The 27,505-nt window shown below is 45.5% G+C and overlaps 2 protein-coding genes across 6 annotated transcripts in view; one reads left to right on the top strand and one right to left on the bottom strand.

Annotated features, from left to right (window-relative positions):
- Positions 1 to 1,890, top strand: part of NME7 (NME/NM23 family member 7) — a 256,903-nt gene extending 255,013 nt beyond the window's left edge. For 4 of the 5 annotated variants that reach the window (XM_024742411.1, XM_024742413.1, XM_024742410.1 and 1 more), the window contains one exon: positions 960 to 1,890. In XM_024742411.1, the coding sequence (XP_024598179.1) occupies positions 960 to 992 (33 nt within the window). In that variant the 3' untranslated portion in view covers positions 993 to 1,890. The remainder of the gene's footprint in view (positions 1 to 959) is intronic. The other variant, XM_024742412.1, reaches the window with a different exon arrangement.
- ATP1B1 (ATPase Na+/K+ transporting subunit beta 1) lies at positions 1,070 to 26,480 on the bottom strand. Its single transcript, XM_024742414.1, has 6 exons — positions 25,881 to 26,480; positions 20,978 to 21,106; positions 8,125 to 8,280; positions 6,202 to 6,386; positions 3,526 to 3,606; positions 1,070 to 2,520 (listed from the first exon to the last, which is right to left on the bottom strand). Exons 1-6 carry the CDS (start codon positions 25,975 to 25,977, stop codon positions 2,257 to 2,259), a joined length of 912 nt encoding a protein of 303 aa, XP_024598182.1. The 5' UTR covers positions 25,978 to 26,480; the 3' UTR covers positions 1,070 to 2,256.
- Positions 26,481 to 27,505: the final 1,025 nt, after the last annotated feature.

The following is a 27,505-nucleotide window of genomic DNA, read 5'->3' as shown; positions in this document are numbered from 1 at the left end:
AGTCTGTTCTCTATGTCTGTGAGTCTGTTTGTTTTGTAGGTAAGCTCATTTATGTCATTTTAGATTCTACATATGTGATATGATATTTGTCTTTGACTTAACTTCACTTAGTATGATCATCTCTAGGTCCATTCATGTTGCACAAATGGCATTATTATGTTCTTTTTTATGGCTGAGTAATATTCCATTTGTATATATACTACATTTTCTTTATTCATTCATCCTCGATGGACATTTAGGTTGTTTCCATGTCTTGGCTATTGTGAATAGTGCTGCTGTGAACATATGGGGGCATGTGTATTTTCAAATTACAGTTTTCTCAGGATATATGCCCAGCTGTGGGACTGCTGGATCACATGGCAACTCTATTTGTAGTTTTTTAAGGAACCTCCATACTGTTCTCCCTAGTGGCTGTATCAATTTACATTCCCACCAACAGCGCAAGAGGGTTCCCTTTTCTCCACACCCTCTCCAGCATTTATTGTTTGCAGATTTTTTGATGATGATCATTCTGACTTGTGTGAGGTGGTATCTCATTGTACTTCTAATTTGCATTTCTCTAATAGTTAGTTAGCAATGTTGAGCATTTTTCATGTGCCTCTTGGCCATCTGTATGTCTTCTTTGGAGAAATGTCTGTTTAGGTCTTCTGTCCATTTTTTGATTGCTAACCTCATTTTTTTTTTTCTTTTTTAACTGAACTACTAACAACCATATCTCGTGAAGCGCCAGCAGGAACCAAAATTTCATGTTTTCTAAACTGAGTATCACTGCAAAATATTTCTAAACTTGAACTTTGAAACTTCGCTGATTGAGCCTCTGCCTCCAACTAACCTGGTTGTCTCACTGGGAAGAGGTGTGCACCTTGGTGTTCAGAGTCCTGACCCAGCTCTTGGCCTCTGTCGGGTAGAAAAGCCTGAACTTCCATGTGAACTAATGAAATCACGTGTTTGTCTTTCAGGTTCAGTATTTCTTCAAGATCTTGGATAACTAGCAGTGTAGAAAGTAAAGAAGTCACTTTACTTCTTGTAAAGTTGTGGTGTTTAGACAAGAGTGAATCACACATGAGGAATGTGTTCATTCTTTTATTGTCCATTGTTTTAACCTGACTGAATACAAGATCAACAAGAGCACTGTACTCCTGGCAATTACGCCGTATGTTAGAACATGGATTGATTTTGCACTGCAGACAACATTTAACACCAGTCTATGGGGTACGGCATTGCTTTTTATAAAGTCCAAAATAAAGATTTATTTTCAAACAAGTGACTTTGGTTTATTTCATACATTACACTTTTTCTCGCAGAAAAAAATAAAATTGTACAACTGCATAAATATAAAATTCTTCCACCATGAAAATGGTTAAAACATTCATAAAGACACAGCACCAGCAGGTGATGCCTCCAGAGAAAGGAAAAAAGGAAAGTGAAAGAAGATGTACAAAGCAAATTAATCAGCCCTATCACTAGCCAAAGTGACGGGCGCTCCAGATCTCATACACGGCTTCAGAACAGACTGGAGGACAGGGGAAGAGGAGTCAGGACAGCATTCAGTACAAAGCACAACACAACCCATCACCTTTGTGTGTGTTTCTGTAGTGTCACTTAAAATTTAAAGGGCAGTTCCCCCATAACAGCCCACCCCACCCCCGCAACCCAGACCCAGGAAAAATAATAATAATAATAATAATAAAGACCTAACAAACACCACAGGGAGAGACTATGGAGTGTGTTAAAAATGCTCATCGATGGGCCATTATCATCTTTGAAAGAGCCAAACCCAAAAAGGAAAAATAAAGTACCATGCCAGTTTTATTCCCATTGAATATTTACACCTTGGACAGCAAACTTTGCTCACGTTAAGTAGAAAACAGATACGATAAAACATGGCTTGAAAAATGACCAGAGTGTGTGCACCGAGAGTACTGTACACTAAATAAAATACACAAGGCAGCAATACTTAGGGGCCGGAAACACTGCTTACTATAAGTCAGTTATGGAATCATAATTTACAGTAAAAATGGGCACGTCCCAAGGCTCAATTTTTATTTTTCTTTTGTCATTTACAGTAGAATAAATATTTTGGTGCTATTGCTACACTTTAAATTTACATTCTAACCTATTAAATGCAGAAAGCTAGTGTAAAGCATATAGATTAAGTGTAGGTCCCATACGTATTACGGTTTGTTCAAGACTAGTAGGTTTTTGTATCTTTTTTAACTTTTTTAAATGGCTAGTGGGAAAGATCTGTGCTTGTGATCAGCTCTTAACTTCAATTTTTACGTCAAAGCGTCCCTGAAAACGGTCTTTCTCACTGTACCCAATGTTCTCACCATACGCCTTACACTCTATGCGGACTTCCGTGTCCACGGTGAGGTTGGTGAACTGTACAGCCAGCAGGGGCTGCAGGTACTTGGGCTGCAGGAGCTTGCCGTAGTAGGGGTAATACTGCAGCGGGAAACCAGGGTAGCTGCCCAGTCCAAAATACTCCACGGTTCCAATTTTCTCCTTATCTTCGTCTCGCTGGAAACCAGAGAGGAAATGAGACTTTTCAGGGCTCACATCCTGGATGACGATTTGTACTCACATACAAATGAGACTCTCAGTCCCACAAAGCAGTCTGCAAGCTACTGCTGGAGGAAGTGGGTCATCCGCGGACATGCCAGCTCAATCCCCTCGCGGGAGGAGGTGAGCACTAACCACTGGAGGATACGGGAACCGCATCTCCCACGAGAGGAAGAGACACACTCAGCCTGATCCTTAGTAGCCTTGAGAAATGGTCACTAAAAGGAGGCTTTCCTCACTGTACAAATGGGAAACTGCGGCAAAAGCCAACTAAGCCTTTCTTCAAGCCAACACAACCTCCTAGAAGTAGGGCCAGCACTGAAAGAAACTCTTCAGTGTTGGCCCAGTGGATATTTTCAATGACATTACCTCCAAAAGTTTAACTATTTGCCTTTCATTTTCTTGTGTCCATTTCCTTTCTTGGTGCCAACATAAATTTGAACTGTTTGGAGATTTCCCTTTCTTTATTCTGCTTCTCTCTCTAAACAATCCATCAGGTACCTGTCTTCAGATTTAAAGGGAATACACATTGACGGTTACCTTAATATTTCAATATTCTTTTTATAGAAAAGCCAGAAGCAATTTTTCAATGTAAAATTATTAAAAACAAAAAACAGAAAACGTTGGCCTCAAGTTTTTAACACACCACGTGAGCCAGAGAAGCACTCATGTGGGCTAGTTCACCTCTCAGTTCTGTAAACCAATATTCCAACTGATTAAATTCAGATATTTCGGTTTCTTGTTCCAGTTGGAGAAACTGACAGATGTTTTTATTCTTGTTACATCTTTCTGTTCTTTTAAGAAGTTTTACCCAGTGTAGCTACAATTCAATCAGCTGAGACTGATTCCTGGAAGCAGTGCTTCTTATTTCCCATGTTAAAGTTTTACCTCTAATTTAAAACAATCTCATTCATTCTCCCCTCTCTCCTGCCCCACCCTCAGTAACTCTAAAGGTCTCCTTACCTTGCCAGTGCACTGAACAGGCAGGACATACGGATTATACTTCATCACTGGGTAAGTATCCAAGGACTCATTCTTGGGAGGCTAAAAATAAAATCCACGTTGGTCAATAAGTTTGTAAATAATTCCTTTAACTTCTGAAAAATAAAACTAGCTTGTAGCCCAAACAAGTACACTTTGGTCAACTGAAATAATAACCAAACACTTGAGGACAGCAGAATGAATGACTCTCCTAACTAATCTAGGAAAGGTCATGCTGTGATTTTCTTGAAAATAAATGCCCAAGTTTTGTGACCACTACAATTAAGCTGTGATGTGTAGCCCAGTACTAAATGGAACTTCTAATGGCAACCCATCAGAAGCTTTATTCAAGGACACTGAAAAGTAAGAGTCAACTCAGAAATAATGCTCTCTTCTCATTTGCTAAGATTATAATTAGATGGAAAGGTTGGTTGACATTTCTGTTTTTATAAAACTTGGGCTTTCCTCCCAAGCCATGAATAAATAACGCCATCCTTCTCCCTCAAGCATGCCTTCTTCAAGTAAGCTTTCCTTTTTTTTTTTTTTTCTTTTCTTTTTTCTTCTTTTTTTTAAATCTCCGGTGGAGGCCCTGTCATTTAAGTCCCAGTTTTGTTAGGCAAGTCCAGCATGTAAAATAGATTAAAGTGGCATTGCCCTCAATGAAGGGGTCTTGTGAAGGGGTGACTCCATCGAAGGGACCCGTAGTACACGTTGAAAATTACTGCTGTAGTGAAATATCCAGGGCCTGCCTTCCTAGATCCCTGGCTCAAATCCATCTCAGGAGAAGAGTGATGGACATCTAGCCCCTGGAAGACAGACAGTCACTTGCTTACTCACATCAGCAGAGTATGTGAGTCCTGACATAAGATGTAACACATACATAGCCTAATCAAAGTCAGATAAAATGCACAATTCTCTATATCAGTAAAGGACTATTTTTGGTACTGCTCTTTCTTTTGGAATATAAGAAAATGATCATCTAGATTTGATTCTTGGAACTTTCTGCCAGCAATAGATTTATCTTTAAAAATATGAAGAGAAAATACACATTGATAACGAAGTTACCAGAATCTATCCTCAGGGAGTGAGGGAACGGGCACATCAAGTGAGATGTGGAGTACTGCAATCTCTGTAATTCCAACAACGAAAGAGTTGGGGATTTGGGATGCGGGGCTGAATCAGAAAGTGGCAATGGATAACCAAGGGGAATCCAAAGGAAAAAAAAAAAAAAAACAAAGACTGAAAAGAAAGAGTAGCTGAATTCATCACTTTAACAGAATATCTTTATAAATATGGGAAGAGATGTGAATCACAACAGACTCTGTGGGGGACAAGTATCATTCAATGTCTATGAAAAGGAATTCTCAAAAGTGAGGGATTTGGAGAGCAAAGATCACGATTAGTCCTTTGGATACCCTGCACCAACCCCTTTCATTGCCAAATAGCTTGTTTATCTTGGTGAAGAATTTCCTAGCAATATGAATATCAACTCTAAGTGTGACATAATGGCTTTCACCATTTTTCTTCGATTACCTCCTAGTCTACGTGGAACGAAGATTAGGTGTACATTAATTTCTGTAGGAGATCCAACAAGCCAGCCAGGCAAGCATCCATGCACCCACCCATCCATTTTTGCCTCTGGTGGCAGTAAAGGAGTTTTGATGTATCCTTCAGTTATGTTAATAAAACTTTTCATCTCTACATTGACTTTCTTTTGAAAATATTATTCATGGGTAACAAGCATTGCAGAAATAAAGAGCATATAACAGAAAGTTAATGAACAAAAGAGCCAGATTCCAGAAATGAAGTAAGTTTGTTCATATAACTCTGTATACTGCAGTCAATTCCTATCAGAACCAAAAACTACCCTCTTAATGGCAATGCTCTCATGAGCAAATGGGAGAAATCTTCTGTAAGAATCCACGCTTAAGAGAAAAGGACAGCATTTTTTACTTCATGAGCTGGGGGGAAGAATGAAATAAGCAGTCTTATAAAAACAGAGATAACACCCATACAATTCTTTCTTCTCATTTTAAAGAATTGCTACCATCCCACCAAATGGTGAGCGAAGGCAATTTGCAATTTTTCAGTGATCTCTAGTACTATTTACCCATTATAAGTTGCAATAATGGCAAAAGCCAATGGCATGGTTATAAAAGTTCAACCTAGACAGTATTCAACTTCTAATTTTGAATTAGAAGTTCTAACGGAATCTTCATTCAGAAAAAAAACAAACATTTTTTCTGATGACCAGATAATTATTTCAGATTATGAGATTTTTTTTTTTTTTTAAATACTGTGGCTCCTACAGTTCAGATAGGTTTTAAATTTAAAGACATCTTTTTCTCTTTTTTACTTTTAAAGAGTTTACGTTATAGAATTACATAATAGAAATCCAGAACAGGGCCGCAGGACTTACTTCAGAATTTGGCTTTGCCACACAGAATTTCTCTAACTTCAGGAAATGAGATTAATGACCGGGACCTAAGAATTCCAAGGTGGCCACAGAGGTTTTTCAGTGTTATTCTACTAATCAGGCTTCAAAACTGTCACTGAGTATCCTTTAAACGTCTGTTAGGGTCTCTTTTCATACCAATTAAGGACTACATCGAATTGTGAACGGCTCATCTAAATTCTATGATTTCAAATATTACTTGCCTTAGGTTTGAAGCCCAAAACTCGGTTGAGCTTTATAATGACACATGGTTTGCCCTCTTTGTAGCCGTAAGTTTCATCATTTATTCCAGAGCAATTTCCCAACCATTCAAGCTTGAACCTGCAGACTTTTCGCTCTCCTCTTTCGTTGTTGAATTCTCCTCGCTCTTTGAGTTCGCTGGGCACATCTGAAAATGCAAACGCCATTTTCACATTGTACCAACAATTTCCCTGAGCACCACTGAGAAAGGACAGGGCTCTCTTCCTTGTCACAGTGACTTATTCTAAGACAGGGCTATCCTGCACTTAATGTATTATATCACCTGAATTAAGAAAGGATTTCCAGCCAGCCATCTCTCCTCTCTCCACTGACCTTAAAGAGGTATTTTACCAAAAGCAACAGCCAGTACCAAAGCTTCACAGTGCTCGATGAGCAGCACATGGTGTTGGGTCTCTGCCGATATTTCTTCCTTTAAATAATGGATGACTCCACGAATTAGAAGACTGAAAGGAAACTGGATCTCTCTTTAGGAGTAGCATCATTTGCACAGGTCGACATCAGCTCAGCTCAATAACAGGGACGTTATAATTAGAGCACAAAAGGACTGCCAATCATTTTCAGAACTGGAAGTTTCATGGTCGGGATTTCTCGGAGCTGTGCCTCTAATTAACATGTTAAACAGTAAAAAGGGAGGAGGAAGGAATTGTTTTTCCTTTTCAACCACCATTCAAGGTTTAAAAAAATTTCTTTCTGAGTTTTTGTCTTTTAACACTGAGTTCTTATAAGCATTTGTTCAAGTGAGCAATTGTATGGTTGCATTTTTTATTTCAAAGCCAGAGAAAGAAGACATGAGAACAGAATTCAAGATTAAAGCATCCTGCAGGAAATGGATGCAAATACCATAAATTATATACATATTTTTAAGTCCACAAACTACTTTTCCCTTCAAATAAAGTGCCTCAATTCTGTCCATCTCCTGAGAAGTGATTCACTCTAAGTATCTATCATACGGGCCTTTTAATTACTACAAAGTAAGATGAAAACCTCATTTAAATTCTAATGAGAAAAATCTAGTGAAAGAGTTTCTTTTAAATCACCAAATCTTTTCAAAATGACTTAAAATGGCAATTCACCCCCTATTACACAACGGTCTGCCATTTAAAGAACTGGAGGTGATAAATGCTTGAACTGAATCAGAAAAAACTGGTATCACCTGGTAACTCAGAGTGGCATCTTGTTTTGGTAGGCGTGACAACAAGGCTGGGAAATTCACACTCCAGGTAGCAAGGAGGAAGATGTGCATTCTGTCAATGGCTTAATGAAACTAAGAGCCATTGTTTACATTCATCAGTCATTCCCTTGTCCATATGATGAGCTGCCTAAGACATATTTCATTATCCATCCCGGCCAGGGTCTCTAAAATATACCCTGACCATAAACCCTCCTCCATCGGTATCAGTGTGGTTATAGCTAATCACACCAAAGGTTCATTTTGGTGACAGAAGGTCCTGTGAACTCTTCTGTAGGGGCCAGGGGTTTGATGGGGAGGGAGGGGGGCAGAAATCTGGAAATATAAGCAATTGTATTTCTCAAAATCAATGGATGTAAGAGAATCAAATCTGTAACTGTGGTCTTTGAGTCTGAGTAGTAAAAACAGAGATATTTGGGAGTGTTCAAAAGTAAGACACCTTTCAAATACAGGTAAAAGTAATACTTGAGGCTATACTGTTTATTTCATTGTATCCAAGCCTAACCCATAAAGTGTTCCTGCTTTAAAAACAAAACACAACAAAAAAACTATCCTCTCAGTATGGCCAGAGTTCAATCTTTTAATTATTTCAGGAGTATCTTTCAATCATTAAGTAACAATAGAAACAGGAAATCAGAATTAACCAACCACAAACGTCCAAAATATGTCTACTTACTGCCACAGTCTTCAAAAATCATATCATCCTTCTGAGCCGAATCTTTGTACTTCTCCAGGAACCTAACTATGTTCAGCACGTATGCCTCATAGCTCTTGGGATCGTTAGGACGAAAGGCAATTTCAGTCTTTTGGATCTGAGGAATCTGTGTTAATCCTAGAGCAGGAAGAAAGTTAGAAAAACACAGAGAAAAGTCATGAGTGGGAAGGTAGTCAACCAAGATACTTCAAAAGCTGACTCTCCACGTATAACACGTACTTTGCTAATCCCATCTGACTAAAAAGAATAGTTTAAATTCTCTCTCCCGGGCTTCCCTGGTGGCACAGTGGTTGAGAGTCCACCTGCCGATGCAGGGGACACGGGTTCGTGCCCCGGTCCGGGAAGATCCCACATGCCGCGGAGCAGCTGGGCCCAGCATGTCCGGAGCCTGTGCTCCACAACGGGAGAGGGCCGCGTACCGCAAAAAAATAAAAATAAATAAAAAAATAAATTCTCTCTCCTGCGAAATCCTTTCTCTGGTATTTAGGTTAAATACGTAAGTACCAATGACCATGTCTTGATATCAGATGTCATTTAAGTTCCCCAGCAACGTTTCATGATAAGCATATCTGTTTTTTATGAATGAAAACACTTCTTGCACAGAAAGGTTAAGTACCTGACCCAAGGTCACAGAGGAAGTGGTGGAACCGGAATTCTAACCCAAGCACGTGGTACTCTAAAGCCTGTTATCTTTCCAGTCCTCCCCTGCGCACTGCTAGCAAGGATCTCACACGGGTGGCTTTTCCTTTTCTAACTGTACGTAAGACGGAGCACAGACGTCGGCTTCCATACTCCTTTTAATCAATTAACTTACGACCGCTGAAAATGCTACAGACTCAAGACTACTCAGTAGAGACGTTTCTTTGGATCTTTTCACCTCAACTGGGGGAATATGGAATTTATGTGCAGTTACTCCCCCTGCTTTACATTCCGAACGTAAGTGGTTATTCTGAGAAAGTCAAGTGCCAGCCAGGGTGTGTGTACCGTGGATTTCCACTCTTCAATGGACTTTCAGATTCTTTAACTTCTAAAAGCCTCTGTCATTCACAAGACTTCCCAAATAGATATCTGAACGACACTACACAGCACTATGCAAGACGGTGGGTGGAGAGCCAATCGCAACGGCATTCTATTCCAGGACGGCCAGATAAAATATAAAATGCATGGTGAAATTTGAATTTCAGATAAACCATGAAAAAATTTTTATATAAGTATCTCTCGTGTAAAATTCAGGACATACTTACATAAATTATTCATGGTTTATCTGAAGTTCAAATTTAATTGGGCCTCCTGTATTTTTATTTGCTCATCTGGCAACCCTATTTGAATCCCCACTCCCAGACCAGCCCTCTTTGTGTTGGGCAGGAAAGGGGCCTCATCATCACAGCCCTTCAGGGTACCTCCATCACTCACCTAGGGGCTTGTTAAACACGCAGCCTGGCAGACTCCACTCCGGACCTGCCAGATCCCCGTCTCTAAGGGTGGGACTTGGGAATCTCTGCTTAACAAGCTTAAAGAGATCCTTAAGCACCCTTGGTTTGAGAACCACTGCTTTAGAGAATTAGAACCTGAGGGTGGCAGTCGTGAGGTGGGTATGAAGATAATGACCTAATCAAAGTGGAAGTGATAACCAGAGTGAGACCAGACTTCAGTAGGGCCTGGGCTAAATGGCCGTTATTTTTTCTCGTCATTAAGGATGGCTTTGAGCTTCAAAATCAGTTAAGTAATGAGGGGGGGGGGCGGGCAGCTCAGGGGGCTGAATGGGCAAGTTCTTCTGTGCTTGCAGTTCCCTAGAGGAATGGAGACGATGGGAGATGAAGACAAGGAACGTGAGGGTCTGGAACCAGGCAGAGAGGATGCCCGAGACAAACTACCACTGACATTAAGAATCACCTCGGGGGCTTCCCTGGTGGCGCAGTGGTTGGGAGTCCGCCTGCCGATGCAGGGGACACGGGTTCGTGCCCCGGTCCGGGAAGATCCCACATGCCGTGGAGCAGCTGGGCCCGTGAGCCATGGCCGCTGAGCCTGCGCGTCCGGAGCCTGTGCTCCGCAACGGGAGAGGCCACAACAGTGAGAGGCCCGCGTACCGGAAAAAAAAAAAAAAAAAAGAATCATCTCGGAAAGGGTGATGGAGAACCTGAAGAATTTCAGGGGGGAAAAAGCTGTCAACAGTGATGGAAATGAGTCAGAGAGGAAGTAGCAGAAAATCTTCAGTTAAAAATAAAGGTTACTACAATTAAAACATTTTTTTTATGATGCTCACAAACCATAGAAAACTGTATGACTTAAGCAATTTAAATATACCCTAAAAAATGTTTTTCTACATTATTTAGTTAGAAAACTGGCATTGTGATTATTTATGGTACAAAGAGGCCACATGATAAAGATGACAGATACATGCAAACATAAACAAAGTAAAACAAACAGAGGTCAGGAGAAGCTTTCACTGGGATTTCCTGCCTGAGCTAGTAGGGTAAATAGGGCTTCCCCGGCTGAAATGCTGAAACGCGCAACGTCTGGGAAGGAGCAACGTCTGGGAAGGAGCAACGTCTGGGAAGGAGGGTCGTCAGCTGGTTTGGGTTGTAAACAAGACATTTAAGTCAAGGTGACTTGCTTGGACCTGGGGAAGTGCAGAGACAGTCCCAGAGCCAGAGGTTAACAGAACTCAGGGGGATGGTATGTTCTCCCAGAGTAACCCCGGAGTCAGGAGAGAACAGAGCTTTGAGGGGCATTCACATGCGAGGGGCCACAGAGAAAGGCAGTGCACAAGGCAGCCAGAGAACTCAGAGGCAAATGCCTTTGAATCTGTCAGGCAGGAGGTTTGCCTCGACCCTGGTGGCGAAGGTGGTGGGCAGAAATGGACTAAGAGAAGATCTATGGGCCAAGGGTTAAACTTTTCAGGCTTGGTAAGGAGAAGGCGCAAGAGCGGTAGACAGATGAAGGGTGAAGAAGATGAGAGCAACTGTCAGAAGCCAAAGAGCAGTCTCGCCTAATCTTCAGGTAGGAAGAAGGTGGGGAAGGACCGTCTGGCTGACGGCAGGGACATCAGTGTGATGAGTTACAGTCATGCCAGCCATGGTCCATCGGCAGAGCAGGTGACGCAGCAAAAAAGAAAATGCTAACAAAACGTCAGTGAGCCTGGTGTGAGATTTGGAGCATCTCACCCAACAGGTTAAAAAGAGGAAAGTGACCCTAGAAGGTCACACTGAGAGTAAACACGGTAGGACCTAAATGGCAAGGTGAGGGTCACACAGGTCAGTGTTCCCTCTGGCCTGGCTTCAGCTCTCCTCCCCAGCAGTCCGCCTCTCACTTTCTGGCCGCTTCTGCATCCCTCTTCCGGCGGCTGTTCTATCTCCCGGATGTGTGTGTGAGGATGAGTGATGTACTTCTCGGATTCTCCCAGAGAGAAAAGGAAAGCAACAAGAGGAGGTGGGATTCTGTGGCGTGCTTTTCATCCCTTCCCAATGCCAAGTGCAGGGTCTCCACTATTAAAGAGACCACGTGACACGTGGGAGACCCCAGGCATTAGCTCCTTTCACTCAGTGCTGTGGGCCCTTTACTACCAAAAGGGTACTGCTAGTGAGTGAATTCTTCAGCAGACTAACGGAAATATAGATATTACTATTACATGCACAGTGGTACCCACTGGCCCAGAAAAATGTTATACACAGTTGGTCTTGTGTCTACCAGTTTCCAAGAGCCCAAATCCTTCAGAGAGTTTGGCTTACGATCTAAGCCCTGTCAAGCCTCTATGTTACCACATGAGAGAAAAGCAGATCACGCACACTTGAAGAATCTCTACTGTGTTCTGTACAGAGAAGCATCAGAAACTGGTGAAACTGAGAATGCAAGAGGTGAAATGGACAGTTAAGCATTGGGTCTTACAATCCTGTGATTTGCCCAGCTGGATTAGACCTTGGGCCAAAGTCTCTGCCCCATCCTTTGCATTTTCGGTGACATGACAACCTTGGCAACGGGAGCCCAGGAATGATGGGTCAACTCAGGGAGCTCGGCCGCTCTCTTCTGTAAAGTTTCCCTCTGGAATCTCTGAAGGATCTCTGAACTAATATAAGCCTTAGTGACTATCCTTTTAAGATACCTAACTTCTGATCTAAATGTTGCTTATCCAGAAAAACATGAACCATTTGGGGTGAGGTCATGCAATCAGCTTCTCTTGCTAAACCCTCACCTATGGAGCACGTACATAAATAATACACAAATATCCAGGAGGCCGCCCCACAGTCCAGGGTGGCTGTTGCTCTTCAGCCCCTCCTCACATTTCTGAAGGTCCCTCACTCTTTCACCCACCGTCTCTGCCTCCTCTCTTTTCTTTGTCCAGAACCTACTGGCCTGAGAATTCCTCTTCCTGGAAGCTATCAGAGATCAATCCCCTGGGGACAGTTCTGTTCTGGATAGTCTTAAAATCTCTGATGAGACTTTCTCTAAAACATTAAGAAAAGTCCTAGTCATTTCCCTAAAGCAATTAGATACTTACAAGAGGCAGATGAAGGACCCTTGACCTGATATCTAAATCCTTTAAACCATTTACTTTACATTATCAGACTAATGGAAAAAAGGGATAGAAAGAATTAGGATTGGATTTGGCAACTTCTTTATTATCTTGAGTCCACAGGCAAATTCCTCAAGACTGACCCTCTCCAAGGACACACAAATCCCATCTTGCTGACTGGCCTTCTCATTAGTTGTTTTCACGCTAGGTCAGATACTTTCAGCTGTCCCTCTCCACACTGCTCACTCCTTAACAGTCCTTAGTTATAGCTCTGGATAAGGCCGAGCTTTGTTTGCAGTGGTAACTCCCAGAGGCCAAAGATAGCAGAACACCCAATCACTAGCTTGTAGTTTCAAATTATATTCCAGGAAACAGATCTAACCTTTTGCTTCTCCAGTCTTCTGAACTTGAACCGACATTAACCACGCTGAGCTCTGTACAGCTTTGCCCTGATCTGACCATTTGCCTTAAATTACAGATTGATTATTATCAAATAAAGCCACCTGAAAGACTGAAATGAGAATCTGGATATGTGAAATTTTAATATTTGGTTTTTAATGAGTATGTCAGCTTAACATAAGATTTGAAGTTAAAATAATAATTAAACAAACAAACAAAAACCCTTTGGCTCTGCATTTTTCTTTTTTTTTTTTTTTTGGCTGTAGGCGGGCCTCTCACTGTTGTGGCCTCTCCCGCTGCAGAGCACAGGCTCCGGACGCACAGGCTCAGCGGCCATGGCTCAGGGGCCCAGCCGCTCCGCGGCATGTGGGATCTTCCCGGACCGGGGCATGAACCCGTGTCCCCTGCCTCGGCAGGTGGACTCTCAACCACTGTGCCACCAGGGAAGCCCCTGCATTTGCTTTTGAGTTACACTGGCCTCTCCTTGGTTCCCCATCTCCTGAGAAACAAATAAGGAAAACACTCAATCTTCGGCTTTAGTAGGTGTTCATAGCAGGAGGGGTCAGGGCAAGTAAAAGAGGGAGGGAAAGGAAAGAGAAAAGAAAGGCTTTTCATTAAGAAAGAAGTATTTTGCTTCCAATCAGGTTTATAATGTTAGCAGGCTTATAATTTCTCCATCTACTTGTGAGACTGAAGTACTGAAACTAGAATGCATTCATTTTAACCTTCTAGCAGTTACTCAAAGGGAATCCCAAAGCACAGCTGCTTGTACATGTCATTTACTACATCCAATAAATCACTAGGCCAAATACTCTAAACAGGTATCATTCTCTACAGAAACCTCCAGGAGGCAAAGAAAAGCTTATAGAGGTAGCCATGCACACAGTACATATATATCATGTGTCTCCTGTACATTCCAAGCGGAAAAGTAATTTTCAATTAAAAAAAAAAAAGCTGGGGGTGTGTGATTTTATACACAGTCATACATTTCTAGGCACACATATATACATATACACACACACACACACACACACACAAACACACACAAATTTTACCCCTTCAAGTGCCACTAAGATATTTATGGGTTTTGACTGCTGTTTTTAATTTTTATTTTACCCCTGCATGATTAATATCAGTTTACCTAATAAAATACAGGGAGAGCACAGGAAAAAAGGCGCCACTGTACCTTCTGGAAACCGGTAGCCTAAGCCTCACCTTCTGCCTCAGGTTCAGCTTTCGACTGTGGCCTGGGATCAGCTGACGTCAACCCCCCTACCTCCAGGCAGGGTCACATCTACCCTCCCAAACCCTCAAGAAGCTGCTCTTTTTGAAGAAAAGTCTTAGAAAGATGGGTTGCTGGACTTTCGCTACAGCCTATTTGGATGTTCAACAACCCTTAGTGTATGGAAATCTTTTCTCCTAAGCTGAATGCCATGCACACTGGTTGAAGGCCCTTCTCTGTTTATGGAATTACCCTTTATCATCAGAGTTTTTTTCCTGTAGTTGTATGATCATCTTCAGGCGAGCAGGGAGAGAATTACTTAGTTCAAGGGCTCTATCTCAGATGTGCACAGAATTTCACAGGGACATATCTTTGATATTTTGTATAGCTCGTTATTGTGCATGTTCCCAAGATAAATGACAACCCCTTTTATAATGGGAAAATATACATAGTCAAATCCTACTATTTTACGTTAATTATGCTTTTTTATCCAAGGCCATACTGAAGAACAAGCACACATAGTATTTTGACTTGAGATATAAAATTTGCTAAGTGACCAGTACTATCCCAAAACAAGACACCATGTTATCCAGGATATTTGATGATGTCTATTCATGTGTGTATGTGGGGAAAGATACTTTTCTGGTTGGAAGCCACTAGGTGACACCTCCCCGCTCCCCTTCATCTCCCCAGCTTTCCTCTCGTCTTGTCTGTGTCAGATAGGCTCTAGAGTCCTGAGATCACCAGAATGAGAGCGCTGAACAAGCACAGACACCAAGTGCAACCCAGGATATTGTACCACAGACATGGAGATAGACATGGAGGCCGTGAGGCTCGTGCTCTTTCCACTGCCGTCCTCCCCGAGCCCCTCCCCCAAGTGAGCGCAGCGGAAAAACCCTACGTGAAGCTTCACAGATCCATCTCCCCCTACATCCACCCCCATCTCTGCGTGAAATTTATAACCTGGTCCTATTCATCACAGGGCTCTGCTCTGCTCACTCATCTAAAATGAGCATATGAACGAAGACACATTTTTTGTGTGGCTCCAAGAACAGTTTTAAGTTAATTAGTAGACTTCCTGTGTACCCTTGTCTTTAGACATGAAGAAGTGGGTGAGTTGTGGAGGCCAAACAGCGAGGCTCACCGAGGAAGGGAACTTGGAGTTTGCTGCTCTCAACCCTTTACCAAACTACCACTCTGGGCAGTAGCTTCCAGAAATCCTAGCGCCGCCAATGCCAGCTCATCCACAGCCTTAAACTCTGGGAGTAGGTTGGCAGGACCCATCTGAGGGAGGGAGGAGAGGAGAGGAAACAGAGCGCCAGGCGGGCCTGGAGGGCATCACATATTTATCGTGTCAGCTCACAGATCAATGGAATCTAACGAAATAGCTGAAAAACACCTTGTTGGCACTTTGAAGGAACAATTCCTCTGAAGCATAAGGAAGCCAAATATGTCCAACTGCCTCTCTGAAATTTAAGTGAAAGAGAGTAACATGGGTGTAATGTAGCTTGAAAAAAAAATTAAGCGATTCTGAGCTCGATACGATGACTTCTCAAAGATGTTACGGAAAAACCCAAATGAACTTTTGTGGCCAACCCAATACGATGAGATTGGAATTACAGTGCCTTCTGTCTTAATGGATTTGAAGACAAGATGTTTCCCTCTGCCAATCAAGATGAAATGGAGTCTGCTGGTGGTGGCAGTGTGGGCTGCCGGTCTTCCCACCCTGTTTATTCTTCTGCCTTGATGCTGGTTACCATCTCACGGTAAATATGACCTTTTAAAAATGAATTATTGGGCTTCCCTGGTGGCGCAGTGGTTGGGAGTCCGCCTGCTGATGCAGGGGACGTGGGTTTGTGCCCCGGTCTGGGAGGATCCCACGTGCCGCGGAGCGGCTGGGCCCGTGAGCCATGGCCGCTGAGCCTGTGTGTCCAGAGCCTGTGCTCCGCAACAGGAGAGGCCACAAGAGTGAGAGGCCCGCGTAAAGCAAAAAAAAAAAAAAAAAGAATTCTTCCGGCAAGAATTCGGCAAGTAAAGATGAGCCATCTTTACTTCAAAGCAAAACAAAAAACCTGTCCACAGCTTAACAGGAAGAGAAGAGTCCACATATTCATACCTGCTTACCAGGAAGTAAGGCAGCTGGGACTCTCCCTGGACCCCCTGACTGACACACACACTTTGGTTCATCCCACTGTGGCTCTGTGAGCAGCAGGGATGGAAGAGGAGACTCTTCCATTACACCACTGGCCAGGCAGTGAAAAGTGCATGGTCAAACCAGGGACGGGGCCTCGTGAGCGTGACCGTGGGCGGGAAGGGGGAGCGGGCACGCTCGCGTGCCTCCTGCCCTCTCTAGCATGCTGACACCCATGTCTCTCTCCAGATCCAGCACCGTTAACACGGTCAGAAGAGATGCCACTGACCAACCGCTGAGGACTTTCCTAAGAGGGTCCCTCAGGGAGGAAAGCTTGGCAGGGGCTAATCCAACAAATGTGGGTGTTTTAGAGGGAGAGATTACAGAAGCAACACAATGTCACTTGAACATTTTTCTTCAACATGTTTCCTAACCCAACTTCTCCCGAACACTTTTCATGGACAGCTAAGATTCTACTACCTTCATGAAAATCTAAGTGTCAAAGCATCTCTGTTATATCATCCAAAGCCTGGAAATACTGAATGCAATATCCAAAAAGAAGAAACTGATGCTTCCAGTGAAATGACAGGGCTATAAAAATAGAGGTGGCTGTTAATAATGCCACCTAATGCCACTAGGTTTGCAACTATCAAGTACTGTTCACCTTACAGATATTTATCATCTCTTTTAACCCTTACAGGTATTATTCCCATTGTACAGATCAGAAAATTGAGGCTCAGTGAAGTTAAGTACTGTGTAGAATGGTGGGATTGTGTCCAGCTCCACAGCCCCTGCTGGTCATTCTCAGGTCAATTTTACTGGGAACCTCTGTGTCGTGGCTTAGGACCTCAGGGGCTGCTTTCGTATTTAGCTTAGGCAATGTGAAACTGCCAACACGTAACCATTTCTGACCCACAAAAATAGCAAATTAATATGTTTCGACATAAAATCTCCGTAGCCCTGGCCTTCCAGGTTAAGCAGGCAGATCTGTTCCAATATCTCATAGCAACACAACTCTGTAAGACGTTATAAGCAGTGATGGCCACCACTGCTCAGGGCAAGAAACCGTACATGTCATCCATTTTTTCTTACATTTTTCTCCTGTTTGATGATTTGGTCCTTACTCTGAGACTTCTGGGTTTAGCGCAGCATCCTGTCCATTGTTACAGACGTATCGACCCAAATGCACCACACAATTGCCACTGCTTAACTTGACCACATTCACACATGTTATTTAGAAGAGATCTGATTACTAGGTATTCCAGTGTGAAAAGGGCAGTCAAAACCCAGTCTGGCCAGGTTTGTATTCATGACTCAAGTTTAGTTAATAATAGCATTATTAAGTCTTTATATCTTTAAATGATGGACCAGCTCTTTCACTCTCACTAGGTCCACTTGACTTAAATATACACTTTTCTCCCTTTAACTGTCATGAAAATACAGGCTTCGAGATATTAAGTTGAAGTCAAAAAATTGCCAGGGTATCCTTCCATATATTCCTTCAGTTCGCGGCCTGAAGAAATAGTTACTGCCTACCAAAAATACAAATTCTTAAGATCTGTTCTGAAAGATGCCAGGAGGAGGGCTCAGGAGGGTCCCTCAGAGTACTCAGGGAGAGTCCACGGGCTGCCCTTCTTCGCAGCAAGTGCTCTGCCGACCTGGCCTCCCGGTTCAAAGGCCACTATCATTTTCAAATTAATGCCATGTCCCTTGGAAAGGCGAGGGTAAAAGGGGGCTTGACCTAGACTCTCCTGGCAAGGTGATGGGTGAGGGGATGATGAAAAGGAGAGACAGAGAAGTGACAAAGAACCCGAGGGACAGGGCAGGGAGGATGGAGGACTGAGGAAGCACTTTTCCTGTGACTCAGACCAAAGGACAGGAATGCATATTTCCAAGATGAGCCACCAGCATTCCTTTGGAGAAGTGACGGTTTGTCAGGTCAGTCCAACTGCTGTGAGGACACTAAATATAGGTACTCAGAATGTGTCTTTTAGGAAGGGGCTGGAAGGAAGGGAAGGGAGGGAAACGGAGAGAAGGCACCTCGGCCAGTAGATTTTCCAGGCAAGGTCATTTACAAGCCCTTACTTAAAAGGTCCAGCTCTTTGGCTATTTCTTTTTGAAAGTGAAACTTCCCTTTCTGCAGAGAACATGAAGAATATTTTTAATTTTATTAAAAAAGACTGATACCCCAAAGTCAAACTAGTCAAGGACTAGTTTTTAAATCTAGGAAATTAAAGAAAATGCTTGACTTTGGGGTTGCCTTTGACTTCGAGTATAAGAATTATTAGAAAATGGCACCATGATTGAAAATTAGCTTTTAAATGGCAAAAAAAGAGAAAAAAATAAAAGGTCTACACAAATTTAAATTATGACTAATGCTACCATAAAAACGCTAGCAGAAGTGAATGTGAGGGACATCCCTGGTGGCGCAGTGGTTAAGAATCCGCCTGCCAACGCAGAGGACACAGGTTCGAGCCCCGGTACAGGAAGATCCCACATGCCGCGGAGCAACTAAGCCCGTGCGCCACCACTACTGAGCCTGCACTCTACAGCCCGCGAGCCACAACTACCGAGCCCGTGTGCCACAACTACTGAAGCCCGCGCGCCTAGAGCCTGTGCTCTGCAACAAGAGAAGCCACCGCAATAAGAAGTCCACGCACTGCAGTGAAGAGTAGCCCCTGCTCAACGCAATTAGAGAAAGTCCACGTGCAACAACAAAGACCCAACACAGCCATAACTAAAAGTAAATAAATAAATAAATTTATTAAAGATATATTTTTAAAAAAGAGAAACCACTGCAATGAGAAGCCCGCACACCGCAACGAAGACCCAATGCAGCCAAAAAATAAATTTAAAACAAAAAAAGGGAACATGAAAAGACACACCATGCTTTACTGTCACAAAAGCCAGAGTCCAACATGTCTACTTAAGATCCTACGTTTCACTGTACCAACCAGAATTCACCTCTTTTAGGAAACAGTTGCTGGAAACTGGAATATTATTAAGCATTTTATATACTTACATGTTCTCTTTTTTTCACTTCCAAAATCCCCTAGATCTAAATTTATCTGGAAATATTTAGGGGTTCTCTTACAGTAGAGGACTACCTGACTTGGGGCTAAAAACCAGTGTTTTCCATCTCCATATTCTGAAGATTTTCTTCCCAGGGACTTTCTCATGCCCAAGGAAGAGGCGGACACGACAAGGCTGTGACTGGCGGCCGCACCTGATCAAGGCTGCTCAGTCCCATGAAGAGAGCCTCAAGATTGTCACCTCAGTACAGCTGTTACTAAACCGTTGCCCAGGGAAAGTGTAGAGGGGACGCGTCATTGCCACCCCCAGCAGCAGGCAGCCTCAAGGTCACTGACAATGTGAGAACCCGGAAGTTATGCAACATTTCCTCTCTCCAGGTCCCGACAAAGACTTTTAGATGAGCCAGACAGTACAATCACAAACAGAACAATCGGTTGTGGCTGCTGTATTGTCCTTCTGTCAGCGTCAGGCATGAGGGCAGTGGGTCTCCCCAGGGTTTAGTGACCAGCGTGGACATGCACGCGTACAGGGCAGGTCACTCAACAGTGACAGCACCCACATCACTGCAGGGCACTCATGCGGCAGTTTGCATTCCTCTATGATAACCTCTTTGTTGCCCCAAGTTTTCAGAGCTAAAGGAGACAGTTAACCTGCAAAGGGGGCCCAGAAAGCCAATAAATAAGACTCCTTATTAAACAATCAGGCATATATATTGAGAAGTGAAAAGAGAGAGTGCCTTTGTTCAAGGTCAAGTTGCCTGTGAATAGCAGGTGGAAGAATGGACCCCTGAAGTCAGGGCTCGTCTCCCTGGGAGCGGGTGGCCATTTCAGAGCTTCTCATCATCCCTAAAAATAAATTAACCTTTAAAAACGGGAGCCAGGACTTCCCTGGTGGCGCAGTGTTTGAGAGTCCGCCTGCCGATGCAGGGGACACGGGTTCGTGCCCCGGTCTGGGAGGATCCTACATGCTGCGGAGCGGCTGGGCCCGTGAGCCATGGCCGCTGAGCCTGCGCGTCAGGAGTCTGTGCTCCGCAACAGGAGAGGCCACAGCAGTGAGAGGCCCGCGTACCACAAAAAAAAAAAAAAAAAAAAAAGAGGGAGCCAGATTGGTTTTTTATAGGATTTATCTGAGTCATAGGCCCCTGAAGCAAGTGAAAAATGTGCGTGAGAGCTGGAAAGGCCCCGTAACGATCCCACTAACCAAGCCCTTGGGTGGGAGGGACGAGGAGAGCAAGGCCGTGGTTGGGAGTCACAGAGGCGGTGAGTGGCAGGCTGGGTAGAGGACCAGGGCTCTCCTCGCTCCCAGCAGAGCTGGGAAAATAAGATGCCTGCAACCCTAGGAGCTTTGCCTGCAGTGCAGGTAGGAGCGCTGGCTGCAACAGACACAAGTCCCGATTTTTCCTTCCTAGGCTGGGTTTAAGACCACACGATAGACAATTTTCAGAAGAATGTTTTTGCAATTGAAAAAGTCACGCTCCTTTTACCTCCAGAAAAACTGAACTTATTCACGTTTATTTTACCTGGTGGAGCCACTCGGTCCTGATACGTGGGCTTAAATTCACTGATGGTGAGCAGCATCACTTGGATGGTTCCGATGAAGATGCCAGCCAGGCAGCCATAAAATATTACGTAGAACAGAAGGATCTTAACTGCAAGGGGAACAGACAGAAACAAAAAGGCTGTGATGCAGTCACATGCTCAGAATGCAAGGCAAACCTTCCCAGAGACGAATGCATTTCCTTCCCGGCTTCCCCTCCAAGCTGTGTCTTCAGAGCTTCCTTTTCCAACATTGATCAAGAGAGTGCATCTCGTTCCCAGACTGTAGGGTAAAAACAGGGGGATGGGCAGCCCTCCATTATAGTGCACATGTGTATTCCGGGTAGGATGAATATTCAATTAGAAGTAAGGTTCTTTATAGGAAATCATTTTATTCCCTAAATTAAAAACAAAATGTCACAGGACTTCCCTGGTGGCGCAGTGATTAAGAATCCGCCTGCCAACGCAGGGGACACGGGTTCGATCCCTGGTCTGGGAAGATCCCGCATGCCGCGGAGCAACTAAGCCCGTGAGCCGCAACTACTGAGCCCGCCTGCCACAACTACTGAAACCCACATGCCTAGAGCCTGTGCTCTGCAACGAGAAGCCACCACAATGAGAAGCCTGAGCACCTCAACAAACAGTAGCCCCCGCTCGCTGCAACTAGAGAAAGCCCGTGCAGCCAGCGAGGACCCAACACAGACAAAAAATAAATAAATAAATAAATGTTCCTTTAAAAAAAAAAATGTCCTGAAGATCATCAGTAAAATCTAGGGCTGTGTTTCCGTGCTTGTGCAGTGCATTTCAAATATGACAACACACTTCGTTAGAGACTGATGTTTTCTTTGCTTGCTTATCCTTTGACATTTCAATACTACAATCCAGGCTCTGCTGCTTCTCCAAACATTCAAACACCTGTGAGTTTTTCTGCTGAGAGAGAGCAATGAACGCTGAGAGACCCAGTGAAGCTCTCCTGACCAAGTACATTGTCTTTCCTTTCAGGGGCACCAAACAAGAAAAAAAAAAAAAAAAGGAAGGAAGGAACTGCTATAGTAAAAATGGCAAGCACATTTTTATTTCATCTTCTGACTAGACTCAGACTAAGGACTGACTTGATAAGCTGCATTTTCCTCTCCCCCTAGTTCACAGGACAACAGAATGGAGGCTGAAAGAGCTGCAGAAGCCAAAAAAAATAAATAACAAACCGAGAAGCCCATGGACTGGAATGAGGCTATCAGTTACTGGTTTACAGGGATTATCTCCCCAATTAGCCGCATAGTAACAGGCTGTACTAGGCACCACCGGGCAGCCCTGTGCCAGTCACTCAATGTGAAGGCAGCAGTGGGAACAGTGAGCCGCAGGGTTATCAAATCTGAAACATGACTGCACAAGGAAGCTTCAGCTTACTTCTCAAAACGTTCAGATCTCCTGCATTACATGCTGGGGTCCTTGGGAGAAAGCAACAGAACAAAAGCATCATTGAAAAGAAGTGTAAGCATGTGTGTGTGTGTGTGTGTGTGTGTGCGCGCGCGCGCGCGCGCGCGTGCGTGTGTGTGTGTGTGTGTGTGAGGGAGGGAGGGAGGTCAGGAGGGAGTGGGTTCACTGTGGCTGTAATCGGCCAGGTTCGCCTTCTCCGTACATTTAAAAGCTCAACTTTTCTATCAGCAAATAAATAGTTCAGGGGAAAATCATACTCTAGAGCTGTTAAAACAAGCCAAACACACATAAAACCACACCAAAATGCTTAATCCTTTTTCTCCCCTATTAAAAAAGAAAAGAAGGAAAAGGGCAAAGACACAAGCAAAGATAAGGAAAAATGAAAAGACTGTACAATCCAGAACTATAGCTCTCCAACTCAATCAGTGCTTCCCTGCAGGACAAGGGTTAAGTGCTGCATTCTGTATCCAGGCAGCAGTAGGCAAATGGCAAGGCTGTGACGTCAAGAGATCTGGAAAAATTTTCCAGTGAATGCTCCTAAGAGGTACAAGAGTTGGTATAACACGGTCAGAAAGAGAACTGTTGTATCCTCTTTTTTTGCTGCCCTCACCTCATCTTGGCGCTCTCGGCCTAACCACGGAAGCATTTTTATACTCATTCCTTGGACTCCAGATACCTAATTCTAACAACAGGAGGAGATACATAATCGAGGCTACGATTTAAAATACAAATATGATTACAGAAAAACAACTCATTCTGCAAGCACGCTGATTAAACTGAAGGAGATACAGCCTTTCCTATCTGCCCGACACTATACGCTAAGGGCAGTGGGGGATTCTTCTCTTTTGCTCGGAGACGTTACTTGGCACAGTTTCCCCCGTTGGTGCTGTGAGGTCACTTGGTTAGAGTGGATGTCGCAGGTGTGGCAGGGCCTATGCAGTGGGGGCTCACCGACACACAGGCTCAGAAAGAAAAGCTGGGCATACTGTACCAACCAGCCAGGGTGGCACAGAGGGTAAACTTCAGAGACTTTTTTCCCTTTGAAGGAATGTTTCTTCCTTTTACAAAATACAAGTAATATAGAGGTTTTCCAGTTAGGAAACAAACAAACAAAGAACGAGTACCCTTCAAAAGGTCACAGACAGAACGGAAAATGGCATCTGGGCCCAGCAGTAGACATAAAAACCTACCAACGCCTGTATTAACTTAATAAAAAGGTAGAAAGCACCAGGTGATTTGTGTGCTGCGCTTTCTCCAGCAGGTGACAGGCGAGGCTCCTGCGTCCATCTTGGTGAAAATCTACCTACAAGCGAACTGAACCAAGGGCAACCTGCCCTGGTCCCAAGGGCATCCACGTTGGGCCCAGTACTAGAAAGGTGGCATTTTCTCCATAGGAGACACAGCTGCTGCCACTCTCTCTGCCTGTGAGAGGCTCTGTCATTTCTTACATTGCCAGAAAGGAGTAAATATATTAGTGCAAAATAAAAACCAGATTTTTTAACCCAGCATCTTGGAAAATGGAAGGAAAGATGAGACAAGAGCACCAGTCCTGATGTCTGCATTCATTAATCAGTGTATTAACACTTTGCTGTATGGGGTATCAAGACACAAATATCAACACAGTCTCTCTCATACGGAGGTGCTGCCTTATAAAATGTCAGCTTACAAAACAAGCCGTTTCATACTGCCTTACCCTCTAAAACAAATATCATTCTGGAAATGGAATGAGGAACGAAAGACATTTTATGAGAGGGAAAAACACTAGAGGGCAAATTTTACAATATGGCTGGGGTCAATGCAGCCCCTGGCCCATGACGAGGCTGGGGTCAGATCATCGTGGTAGGAACCTCCAGTGAATCTGGGAGAAGAGGGCCCATTCTGCAGTGCACCCCTCAGGCCTCACTCGAGTTACCAGGAGTTGCTGGGAGACGGCCCAGGCCAGGAGCTGTTCACCCTACAAAACACCCAGAGTTCTTCAGGCTTTTCCTTCCACGTTAAGAAAACACAGAGAGCTATCTTTCTGCGTGAGAAACTATGGCAGTAATCCCACTGAAGAACAGCGTCTTCCCAAAACAAAATATAGAATACAAGCTAAAAGCCATCCCTTTAAAGACCTACATTTAACATGGCTCTGGGATATCTATGCTTCTCAGCACAGGTATGGGATGAGGTTTCACCTTGACTAACCTTGAAATGTGATGCATTATTAACCCTTTACTTTTCAATCAAAGAGACCCACTACAGGCTGCATTTTTTTTTTTCTCTACAAAAATCGTATATTCCAGCTTCTTCCGTTTCAAAATGTCAGCCAAGCATTATTTCCCTGACTCATTCTCCTGCCGATGCTCACAGATCCTTCCAATCAGGAGCACCACATCAGCACCTACCCAGGGCTCCCTTAGTGGCTGCAGTGGTGGTGCTAGTGGTGTCTATGATGATGATGATGGTGATGATGATATTAGAGAAGGAGGGGGCAGTGATGCAGGAGGTGGGTTCCCTCCCTCTCTCTCTCTCTCCCCAGCAGTCACGACTGTTACAGATTTGCCTACAACTCTGCCCTTCAAAATGACCTTAATAAAAAATGTCACCCTTCCCGAGTAGAGAGGTGGAAGACAAGTAAGTATTTAATTTTCAATGGGGGGAGAAAAAAAAAAGTCTATCCAGCCAAGCAACAGGCTGCCCCAAATCTTATAAGATAACCCGCTTCTGCCTTTGTGCTATTTATTTCTTACACTAACCCTTCACCGTAATCAACCCAAGCTACTGATTTTGCATCTCTCTGTAGACACTGAAAACAACCAGACTTTGCCATGTTTTGGGGCCAACGCTCAGAAACGAAGTCCTGACATGGAGCTTCCTGGGCCATTTCTGGGCTGTGATGACTCCAGGGTAGGTCATCGGGGGAAACTCTGGGCATCGCTACGAAATACTGCAGTGTATGGATTCTGCCACCATCACCGCCGCCCTCCCACAGCCGCCTTTTGAGGTACATATTTAGACTAGAAGAAAGCTGCTATAATACACAACCTCGCCTGCATTCGATCCGATTACCCTCATGCGGTTCTCTCAGAGCCTCAGATCTCATTTTTAAGGACTTGAGACATACATGTCTATAGGGAGAGGCATATCTAGTCTCCCACAGCCTGACCATTCCCAGGACGGAAGAGCTCAAGCGACGCTCCGATAGACTGCAAATTACCAAGACCGCTAAAATATACATAACCCTCTACCTGGCGCGCTCCTATCCCCACCCCGCGTCTAGCCCGGGGACTCCGCATTCCGCACAGGATGACAAGCCCAGGCCGGCGCAATCTGAACAGCACTCACCACCCGACCCCCTCCGTCCTCTCCAGCGCGCAGCGTGCGGAGCGGTCCGCAGAGCCTGCGCAGGGGATGCGCCTACAAGGAAAGACAAGGCGCTAGGAGCAGAGCTGCGGACCCCGTACTTACACCAACTGCCACCGGTTCTGCCCAAAAACTCCTTCTTCTCCGAGTTCCAGATGAATTTCTTCCAGCTGCCCTCCTCCTTGGCTTTTCCGCGGGCCATGGTGGCGGGTCAGCAGCTGCCGCGGGGACTAAGGGTGGGAGACTGCGGCGTGCGCCCTCGCGTCCTCCCCGGCTGCCGGTCGGCGTCCCCGGCCTGGCTCTCCGCAGGCTGCACCCGCCGCTGCCGCTGCGGCTCTCAAAGTGCCAGACGCGCGGTGGAGGAGCAGAGGCAGGAGGGGGAGGCGGCGGCGGGGGCGGGGGCGGAGAGAGGAGGGAGGGACCGCGCACGCTGGGCGGCTCCGAGCCCCGCACCTATTGGTGGGCTCACGGCCGCTCGCGGGCTCTCTTTGGTCCGCCACGCGCTCCTCTTGCCCGTGGGGGGTTCGGGGGCTACACGAACCCGCAGCTGCCGCTCCCGCTGCCGCCGGGGACGCGTGCTCGGCCCCCACCTCCTGTGACCTCTGCAGAGACAGGCAGGGGACAGGAGAAAGTCAGAGGCAAGAGGACGGACCAACGGGCTGCGGGCTTAGGACTCTGGGGCCAGCCACGAGCCGAGAAATTGGCTGAGGGCGCATGCCCTACCTTTACTATATACCGCGCCTAGGCGGCCGGGCGCCCCGCCCACTAGCGGCCCGGCGGGCCAATCGCTGGCGCGGAAGGGGCGGGGCCTAGGGCTCGAAGGGGCGGGCGCGGGGCCGGCACAAAGGAGCCGGAGCGGCGGCATGAGGGGCGGGCTGGAGAGCGGGGGCGCGGAGAGGGGCCAGGGGAACGGCGAGCGGCGCCCCGGCAGCAACACGAAGCCCCTTCCTCGCTCCGGGCTGGGCGCATACTCGCCCTTTCTTTAGTGAGGTGCCCGGCACCTGCGTCGCCCGGCGCCCGGCAGAGGCTCGGGGACCCCGGCCCGGCTGTCCTGATCCGGTCCCTTTCGTGCGCTCCCGGCCTCCTTCCGCCGCAGGTCCACCCCTTCTAGGCCCTGGCTGGGTGGGGGAAGGTCACTCCGGGACGCCTGAGAGTCGGCCACTCTGCCCAGCTCCGCCCCGCCTCTCCGCTCCTGCACCTGCCGCCCCCTCCGCGCTCCCAGCCCCTGCGGTTGCAGTTCCGGCCCGTCCCTCTCCTTCTAGGCCAGCCCAGCCGGCAGCCCCGGCTCGTGACTGCCGGGCTGTGCTCCCTGTGGGCGGCCTGAACCACCTCAAGCAGGACGATTGCCAAACCCACCCAGGGCGGCAGCCCGGATCCGGGGTTCGAAAGGGGTGGGAGGTGTAGGAGGCCGAGCCGCCAGCCCCCAGTGAGTCTTTCCTTCAGAAACCAGTCGCACTGCCTGGCGGCTCACACCAGACTAGACCCGGGCGACAATGTCTGCACGTGACCCAGCCACCGAGGACTCCCCTTGGCGCCGAATCGGTGGCTGGTATTATCACGGACGTGGTTTTATGCCCCCTCGGGAGTACCGACCACTTTGTTCTTTTATAAAATGCCTGGGGCCAAACAGGATACGGGGAAACCCAGCTCAGATGGCGAGAAGGTGCAGGGCAGTCCTTGGTACCCTTTATCCTTTCCCCTCCTTTATCCCCTGTGCCTGAAAACCCAAA

This window comes from Neophocaena asiaeorientalis, unplaced genomic scaffold (genome assembly GCF_003031525.2).
Source record: "Neophocaena asiaeorientalis asiaeorientalis breed wild unplaced genomic scaffold, Neophocaena_asiaeorientalis_V1.1 scaffold99, whole genome shotgun sequence".
NCBI lineage: Eukaryota > Metazoa > Chordata > Mammalia > Artiodactyla > Phocoenidae > Neophocaena > Neophocaena asiaeorientalis.
The sequence above is the reverse complement of the archived record's forward strand: the minus strand, read 5'-3'. Positions and strand labels throughout refer to the sequence as shown.

Coding starts and splice junctions, on each gene's coding strand:
- ATP1B1 (XM_024742414.1), bottom strand. CDS start 25,977: ATGGCCCGCGGAAAAGCCAAGGAGGAGGGCAGCTGGAAGAAATTCATC. Junction 21,107..25,880: donor CAGAACCGGTGGCAGTTGGT/GTAAGTACGGGG, acceptor TTCCCCTTGCAG/TTAAGATCCTTCTGTTCTAC. Junction 3,607..6,201: donor TTTTGGGCTTCAAACCTAAG/GCAAGTAATATT, acceptor TTTTATTTTTAG/CCTCCCAAGAATGAGTCCTT.